At 44.8% G+C, this 9,027-nt stretch overlaps 1 protein-coding gene across 1 annotated transcript; it reads left to right on the top strand.

Annotated features, from left to right (window-relative positions):
• The first annotated feature begins 345 nt into the window (after positions 1–345).
• On the top strand, positions 346–4,818 carry LOC100191851 (uncharacterized). Its single transcript, NM_001137275.1, is given in 19 exon segments — positions 346–502; positions 736–899; positions 976–1,088; positions 1,196–1,270; positions 1,357–1,470; positions 1,985–2,052; positions 2,145–2,228; positions 2,350–2,403; positions 2,500–2,580; positions 2,673–2,766; positions 2,924–2,997; positions 3,087–3,197; positions 3,286–3,330; positions 3,412–3,468; positions 3,556–3,660; positions 3,749–3,865; positions 3,964–4,067; positions 4,191–4,356; positions 4,485–4,818. Coding segments are annotated over 19 exon segments (1,857 nt in total). The 5' UTR covers positions 346–409; the 3' UTR covers positions 4,623–4,818.
• The last annotated feature ends 4,209 nt before the right edge of the window (positions 4,819–9,027 follow it).

The following is a 9,027-nucleotide window of genomic DNA, read 5'->3' as shown; positions in this document are numbered from 1 at the left end:
CATGAAGGAAACCACAAGCGCGCCAGGCATGAAGGAAACCACAAGCGCGCCAAAACCACCCCCAGGCGGCAGCGCCCGTAGGCACCAACCCACCCACAGAGAAGGCATGAAGGAAACCACAAGCGCGCCAGCGCAGCAGTCGGGGAGAAGTGGAAGTGGACTCGAGGATCACTCTCGCTATCGACTACGCTATCTCAACTGCCACGGACAATCGAAACCAACAGTGAATCAGCCGGCGCCGCAGCATGCCTGTACCTCTCGGCTCTCGCTCTTATCCCCACCCACCTCGCTTTCTCCCCTCTACAAGAAAGCGACCACCGCTGTGAATCAGCAGAGCTGCAGTGAGAGCAAGTGAGAGGATCAGAGGAGGCATCCGTGACCAAAGATCGAGTAGCCAAGAAGAAGAGAGATGAACGCCGACTTCGGCGCGCCCAAGGAGCTCGCGGGAGGCCTGCAGCAGCGGCGGGCCCTGTACCAGCCCCGCCTCCCGCCATGCCTCCAGGTGATTCCCATTTGGTCGAGCGATCACCCGCCTTTCATCTGTGCGATTCCTGTCCGCCTGCTCATCTGACATCTCTCCCCCGTCTCTGCTGGGCGTGATTCTGATCCCTCATGATTTTTTGGTGGTGGTGATTGGGAGGGGTTATTGGGGGTTTACCCTTCTTGATTCCTCTATCTATCGACGGCCAAACAATCGGTTTTGACTTTTGACCCAATTCCTTCCTTCTCCTCCAGGGACCGACGGTAAGGGCGGAGTACGGTGACGCGACCACAACCATCGATCCCACCTGTGCCCAAGCCGTCGCGCAGGCCTTCCCGCACACCTTTGGCCAGCCGCTCGTCAGCTTCGTCGCGCCGGCCGCCGGCGCCGGCGCCGTTGAGGAGCGCCACCCGATCAGGCCCGCCTCATGACGCCCTGTCTAATCATGTGCGTGCGAGATCGCGCGAGGCTTGCCTGAATTTGCTTCCTTGCAGGGTGGGCGTGGTGTTCTCTGGGAGGCAGTCGCCGGGAGGGCACAACGTCGTCTGGGGCCTCCATGACGCACTTAAAGCCTACAATCCTCAGAGCTTGCTCTACGGATTCGTCGGTAACCAAAATCTCGCAAATTACCTATTCGGTCACATTTTTGGCTATTTATACAAAGTACCTTTTCCTCCAGTATCTTTTTTAAGATTTGTGTGCTTCGTGTTATAGGTGGCACGGAGGGACTGTTTGCAAACAAGACGTTGGAGATCACAGACGATGTTCTTGCTTCCTATAAGAACCAAGGTTGGCTTCACTTGTTCTCCCCTAACTAATTGTGGCCAGGTTTCTGTTATTCTCAATACTGGGATATTTTGTTTGCTCTTTTCAAGGTGGTTTCGATTTGCTCGGTAGGAGTATCGATCAGATCCGCACTACTAAGCAAGTGAATGCTGCAATGACAACATGCCACAGTCTGAACTTGGATGGGTTGGTCATCATTGGAGGTACTAATTAAGGACACCCAATGCCCACAAAAGGCTACCAAAATCCGTCCACCTTTTGTTTTGACATAATTTGCATGGACATGCCACAAGTCACTACCGGAATCCGGCTCTTTGCCGAGTGCCGATGGGTTTGCGGAGTGTTTTTTTCGGGCACTCGGCAAAGAAATCAATAATTTTCACTAGTGATGATTTTTATCTCCTCTGTCCTAAATATAATTCTTTCTAGCCTTTTTTCTGTCCACATTCGAATGAATAATAATGAATGCAGACATACAAACAACATTCATAGATCAATTAATGAATGTATGTTTAATCTAAAACAAATTATATTTTGCGACAGAGAGAGTATTTTATAAACAAATTTACCATGCAGTTGGTGACCATCCAACCAGTTTAAATTTTGTTATGTTCTAACATGTGAAAACTCAATACATGTTTATCATTAGAATTACCTGGATTTTTCTAGTGGTTCAAACTAGCATTTAAAAAAACATCGTTCTCACTTGGTCTACAGGTGTGACCTCCAATTCAGATGCTGCACAGCTTGCGGAGACCCTTATTCAGAATAACTGTAAGACCAAGGTATAACCATTATTAGTCTAAACTGTTTTTAAATGCTCATATTCTTGGAGCACATATAAGACTCCTAAGAATCCAAAACCTTCATTAAACAGGTTGTTGGTGTGCCAGTTTCATTGAATGGTGACCTCAAGAACCAGTTTGTTGAAACAACAGTTGGATTTGATACAGTATGTAAGGTAAAGCGCAGTCTAGTAGAAATTTTGCATAATGTGTAGATCCTGATGGAACTGTAATCAAATATGACATACCATTGCCAATCTGTCACTAATGTCATTTTGTGTGGTAACTACTTTTCAGGTTAATTCACAGCTTGTAAGCAATGTTTGTCTTGATGCGATCTCAGCTGGAAAGGTAATTATCTTGTCACCCATTTGGATTAGTAACTAAGCAGGCTGCAACCATTATTACTACTAAGAACCATGGCTGATGTTTTTTTCTTCCTATCAGTACTATTATTTTGTTCGTCTGATGGGACGAAAAGCATCTCATGTTGCCTTTGAATGTGCACTTCAGTCACACCCAAACATGGTATGATTTTATCAAATCTGTGGTTATAACTCTCTACTATATGAAATGAAGAAAGAGCATCAGCATCCTTTTTTTTCAATTTCTCTTTGCAGCTCATCTTAGGCGAGGAGGTAGCATTGTCAAAACTCACACTGATGGAAATTATAAGCAAGATATGTGATGGAGTACAAGCAAGGGCAGAATTAGGTTTGTACAGTTCTTTGATTGTTATGTTGCAGCAGTTAGTAGGAAAAAAAGTTTGTACCTTTGGTTGAGGTAAATTTTCTAAAAAAATTTTCTAGTCAATCAAGGTATCGGGATATTTTATAAATCATACACTAAAAGACTGGTTATCCATCTTCAGGGAAATATCATGGTGTGCTTGTTATTCCCGAAGGACTTATAGAAAGCATTCCAGAAATGTATGCTCTTATTCAGGTATGTGTGATCTATCTTCATGGAAACAACGGGATGATAAATAGCATTATTTCAGTTCCATCTTCTTGTTTTCTGTTCAAATATTCCAGGAAATCAATATCCTTCACAACAGTAATGTTCCTGTGGCTGAGATGTCATCACAACTGTCTCCGTGGGCAGCTGCTCTGTTCCAGTTCTTGCCACCCTTCATCAGGAGAGAGGTATTGCATTGCTAGCAAAGTTGGATTTTCTTAATGTTTGTAACATTAAGATAAATTCTGGATTAACAATTTGTAATATTTCACTCAGCTGCTGCTCCACCAAGAATCAGATAACTCTGCGCAGTTGTCCCAAGTTTGTGATTCTGAATGCCCAACAACAACTCAATCAAAACTTAATGTAATTATTGGTGTTATAGTGTCCTATTGTTTTCAGATTGACACGGAGCAACTGCTGGCCCATCTAGTAGAAACAGAAATGATAAAGAGAACGGTAATTTCCATTCTTTTGCTATTTCTTGTTTTTTTTTTCCTTCTCTGAACCTCTGTCCATAGTGATTGGGGATGTTTGATATTTCAGAAAGAAGGAAGGTACAAGGGAAGGAAGTTCAGTTCAGTATGTCATTTCTTTGGATATCAGGCTCGAGGATCTACACCATCAAATTTCGACTGTGACTATGCTTATGTGAGTACTATTTCACTGAGATTTTGGAAAACTGAATGTTCTGATGATCCGATCCTTATGTTATTCATGCTAACACTGAACATTTTAGGCTCTTGGACGTATCTCCCTGCATATGATTGCAGTTGGATTGACTGGCTACATGGCAACTGTGGCTAATCTGAAAGACCCTGTTGACAAATGGAGATGTGCTGCTGCTCCTTTAACTGTAATAAGATGTCACTGACCATGCCTTCAAGATCAGATGCTGAAAGGTTACTTATCTATTTATGTTGACCTAGTTGCACAATCTGTTGTCTCTACCAGGCGATGATGAGTGTGAAGAGGCATTTACGTGGCCCTGGAGCAATCCCTATAGGGAGGCCTTCCATTCACCCTTCTCCAATTGACCTGAAAGGGAAGGCTTATGAGTAAGTCCACATTGTTCAGGGCTTTGATACCTGGTCCTGCTTTTTTTTCCCCCGATAAGTAGAGGAAAGGATGCGACCTGGAAGGAAGGTGAACGGGATTGACTTTGTTCCTGCATCATTCAGGTTGCTGCGAGAGAAGGCTTCAAGCTTCCTCCTTGACGACTTCTACAGGACTCCAGGAGGCATTCAGTTCGAAGGGCCTGGTTCAGATGCAAAGCCCATCACGCTGACCATTGAGAACCAGGACTACATGGGTGACATTGAGATACTGAAAGAGTACCTTGGCAAGGTTGTGATCGGGAATCCTTTCATCTGCTTCCGAGTAGTTTCAGATTAAAAAGAAAAGAAAAAAAGCTTTTCATTTAAGAAGCAGGTCCCTTCCTAACATTGGCATGCCCAACGATGATGTGGTCCCAGGTTAGGACCATGGTGAAGCCAGGGTGCTCCCGGGAGATCCTGAAGGCGGCGATCAGTTCCATGGTGTCGGTGACGGATGTGCTGACTGTGATGTCCCACCCCCTCAACGCCGAGCTGCCCCTCTACCATTTCAAGTGAGCGAGGGCATCAGTCTGGTTGTTATTCCTAGAGTGTTTTTGAAACAGCAGAAGATTCTGCTTCATGGCTGCCGGTCTTCTTTTTTTTTAATTTGGGTGAGAATTAAGCAATGGGTTGTACTAATAAACACTGAAACAGTACTTGATACTGAACTGAGTCGCGTGCTAGTTGTATTATTGGTGGCAGTATTCCAGTTTTCAAGAGGTCTCTAGAATATCCAAGATTGATAACACTCATCTTTCAGCCTAGCAATATAGTAGTAGTTCTTTCTTTACTTACTATTAATGCACTTTCTCTCCTCGCAAAGTTAAGAATTGCCCAACCACCTCTTCTTCCTCGCTGCCCTCCAAGGTGGCCAAGAGCCAACAGATCGATGACAGAAACTACAAATTAAAAACAAACAAATAAAAAGGACATGCATGACCTGATCACCACCCATCTCATAGAGAGTTTTTTTTATCACCACCTGACCACCAACCATCTCCTAGAGAAGGATGGATCGACAAACCTTTTTTTAAAGTAATCGTTGCAGGAGGTTGCAATCTAGCACAGGGCAGTCTGGTCCGACTCCGCTGCTTGCCGCGCCTCGCCGAGGTGCCGGCTCCACGCTGCTAGAGAGATGAGGCACATGTGAAGGGGCCTGCCGCTCCGCTCGGCCTCCATATGTCGGGCGTTTTTCAGCACAAAAGAAGGATGCGGATGCGGAAATCTTCTGGTTTCGGTAGCGTGGCCTAAAGTCGCGTCATGATAGGAGGAGGCTGTTTCCAGCAGACTTGAATACGATGCGGAGAGGAATCTGGCAGTTGAGACTCAACGCATATGCAGAAGGAGAGCCAAACATGCATACACTCGATGCATCTCGTACGGCCCCACACGAGAGCCACGGGCGTATTTGGTTTGTGCCTAATTATGTCACACTTTGTCTAAGGTTAGTCGTTCGAATTGAATAACTAACATTAGACAAAGTGTGATAAATTAGACATCGAACCAAACAACCCTTGATTTTGCCTAATGCATGACCATGTGAATCTCTCGGTTGAATGTGTGTTTCCATTTTGCATTGCCACACAACACTGTGCCAAAACACATTTGGACTATTTGCCTCTTAATTTCGTCTGTCCACTAATTTCGTCTGTCCACGTTGGGTTTAGTCTAAGAGAGAAACTACATATATGTGGATCTCGTTGTTTTATCTGCATCCTTTTGCAAAGGCTTTTAGAATAGGCTGTAGTAGCCCGCAACTCATTGTCACATCCAAATTTAAGAGCAAATACAGATGCATCTCATATGTGCGCCAGAATAAGATCCACACATACAATGACTTAGTGTATAGAGACAATTACATAATGAAAATATCTTACAAAATAACTGATAGTAGAATAAAATGGACTAAGATACTGTCACACCCGGTTTTGGAAGGCAAACTAAATGCAAACCATATACGTGCTAGGATCAGAACTCACGTACACAGCGATTACATAATTGGACATCATCACATAATGCTTAAAGTAAATAGCGAAAAGGTACTTTAATTACATCAAGATGTCCAAGACATCCACAGAGTCTAATACATATCCATAGTGTTTAACATTAATATCAAAGTGCGGAGAAACGAAACGTAGAAGATAAGCCTACACAGGCAGCTGACTGGGGGTTTGCCACTAAAGTAAACTAGAACTCATCGTAGTCCTGAACCTTCTCAAAGTCCTCCATGTTGCCAACATCTCCTCCTGAGCACTGAGTATAGTGGGGACAACATGGGGTGGGGTGGTTTGTAAAGCAAGGGTGAGTACACATCAATGTACTCAGCAAATGTCCCGTTTGGCATAAAATGGACTAGCTGTATGTGGAGTTAAGGTTAAGCAGTTGCTTTTAGTTGGTCAAGTTTTATTACTAAAAGTAGAGCCAAGTTTTAGTAATAAACCCAGTTATTACCCAGAAGTACTCCCTCTAAGAGGAAATACCAGAGATCAAAATTATAACCATCATTGCTAATCATCATCATAAAAGTAATCAAAGTTCTTCTAATCAAAGAAGATCCCAAGGCTGCTCTTAACCGTGAGCACGGCTGATATACCAGTTTCTAACACTCTGCAGAGGTCACACACTTTACCCACAAGCAGTGATTCCCATTCTGCCTGGGGTTCTAGCCTCCCCATTGATCACTACCAAGGTGACCTAGCAGGGTCTCACTACGTAGCCTTTACAAAGATTTCCCAGAGGTCATAGTCGCCCGTTAGGTTTCTCCAGTTTGATAAACACAGTACATCTCCCCAAAGGAAGGATGACTAACAAAACCAAATCAAAGAACCTCTGCAACCAGCCTCGGCAGAGCAAGTACTGTGCCCGGACCCCATTGACGGCCCTACGGCGAAGCCAACTACTCCTCTGGTTCCTCTAATTAATCAGCTAAGGGTGTCCCATTCCACCCTCATGGTTGCACTGTTATCCCGGGTTGTCACTCCCCAAACAGGTCCTTATGGAGAGGTACTCAGGAAACAACCTGAGCCCCCTAAAAGAATCACAAGAACCTCATCGGGATAACATCATCGTATCATAAATAATCACATCATGTTCATTGATTAAGTTAAAGCAATAGCATAAGCTAACCATGATTAACCCAAAAAGGTAAACAAGGATAAGGTAAATACAGACTAGTCAATCCTTACGTTTCAATAATGTAATGCGGGACAGTGAATTATAAAGTAAAGTAGGACATGATAGGTCTGAGGACACTTGCCTTCACCAGGTTGTTGCACAGAGGGATCTTCGGCAACACACTCAGGAACCACGGACTGCTCGTTGTCTAAATAAGGCGATCATACATTCAATACATTTGGAAAGTACAAATGAACAGCACATCGAACATGTACAAACATTGGAACACATCCCAAAAGGCATAGTATTAAATAAAAGAGAATGAGATCAAATTATAAAATGAACTAATCTTAATTAGGAGTTGATTACTCTCTAAGTGTTTGGAACATATCTCAAAAAGGAAAAGTAGTAATTTAAACAAAAAAAGAGATTAAATTGTAAGATGGACTAATCTCACTTAGGAATTGATTATTCTTTAAGTGTTATCCATAATTATATAACCTAATTCTATTCATTTTATTGAGACCTAAAAGTTAAACCAAAGTTGAATTCATGTAATGCATATTACTAATCTCATAAGATTAAATATACTTTAACTTCTAGGGCTTTCCTTTTATCTATTTCATTAAATGAGTAAATCAACATATACATTAATCTTATATTCTAGGTGTAAAATTAAAGTGTACAGACTATAGATGAACATGATTTATTTGGATAGAGAATAATCTTATGAATATTTTGCAATTTGAACCACTAAATTTGGAGTTCATATGAAAAAGATATGAAATAAACAAAGTTTGAAGTTTAAAATGTGAAAGTAGGGCTAATTTTGTGATTAAATAAAAGCATAGGGGGCTAATTAAAACAAAACCAGGGGCTTGCACGCTAAAACTTAGGACGGCAGGTTGATTTCCTAAAAGCCGAGGGTCTCTTAAGTAAAATTTACACGCGAAGGAGTACGGGGTGATCTCGACCATCGAATCAGAGATCAACGGGCAAGATTAGATCGCACGGGCACGGGTGCGCAGACGCGACTGACAGGCAGGGATGGGGCGTTAGCGAGCCAGGGCGGACTGGCTAGCCAGGCCTAGCGGCAGGGGCGCGGGTGAGGGGGGAGAGAGAGGGGTGGTCAGATCTAGATCGGAGGGCTGGAATTAGATCCGTTCAGGTAAGGTTTAAACCGCCCGATCTCGGACGAACGCCCGAGATCTAACGGCTGGGGCCGGACCTAAACGCAGTGGCGCCGCTCGGTCTCGCGGTGAGGGCTCGCCGGAGACGAGGGGGGTGGCCACGGCAGGGCTCGAGTGGCTTGGGGAAGGGGTCAGACACGTTCAGTGCGACACAGCAAACATGACCGTGGGCGCAAAACCGACACGGGGGCGCCAGAGAACACAGACCGTGGTGGGAAAGGTTCCACGACGGTGCAGCTAGCTCCGGTGAGGAATTGCGCTGGCGCAGGGGCAACGCTTGGCGAAATAAGGGCATGGGAAGGTTGCTCACATCGAGTGCGAACTCCAGGCGCTTGGAGAACGGCAGAGGTGCGATGGAGCTTCGGGTCGACGGCGGCGGGGCTCCGGCTGCGCAAGAAATGCTCTGGTGAGCACGGGCTAGGCAAACCAGAGGGGGAACGAGCGAACCAGAGGGTGTCCCGAGTAGCTGACAGTGAGGCGGAACTCACCGAGGCAACAGACGGGGCGCGGGCTCGACGGTGGTCGTAGAACGGATGGCGGTCGACGGTGGGCGGTGGCGGAGCTCTCTGGTCACGCGGGCAGAGCGAGAGAGAAGGCGAGAGGGTTCGGCTGAGGGC

This window comes from Zea mays, chromosome 1, assembly GCF_902167145.1.
Source record: "Zea mays cultivar B73 chromosome 1, Zm-B73-REFERENCE-NAM-5.0, whole genome shotgun sequence".
Taxonomy (NCBI): domain Eukaryota; kingdom Viridiplantae; phylum Streptophyta; class Magnoliopsida; order Poales; family Poaceae; genus Zea; species Zea mays.
Note: the sequence above shows the minus strand (reverse complement) of the source record. Positions and strands in the feature narration are given on the sequence as shown.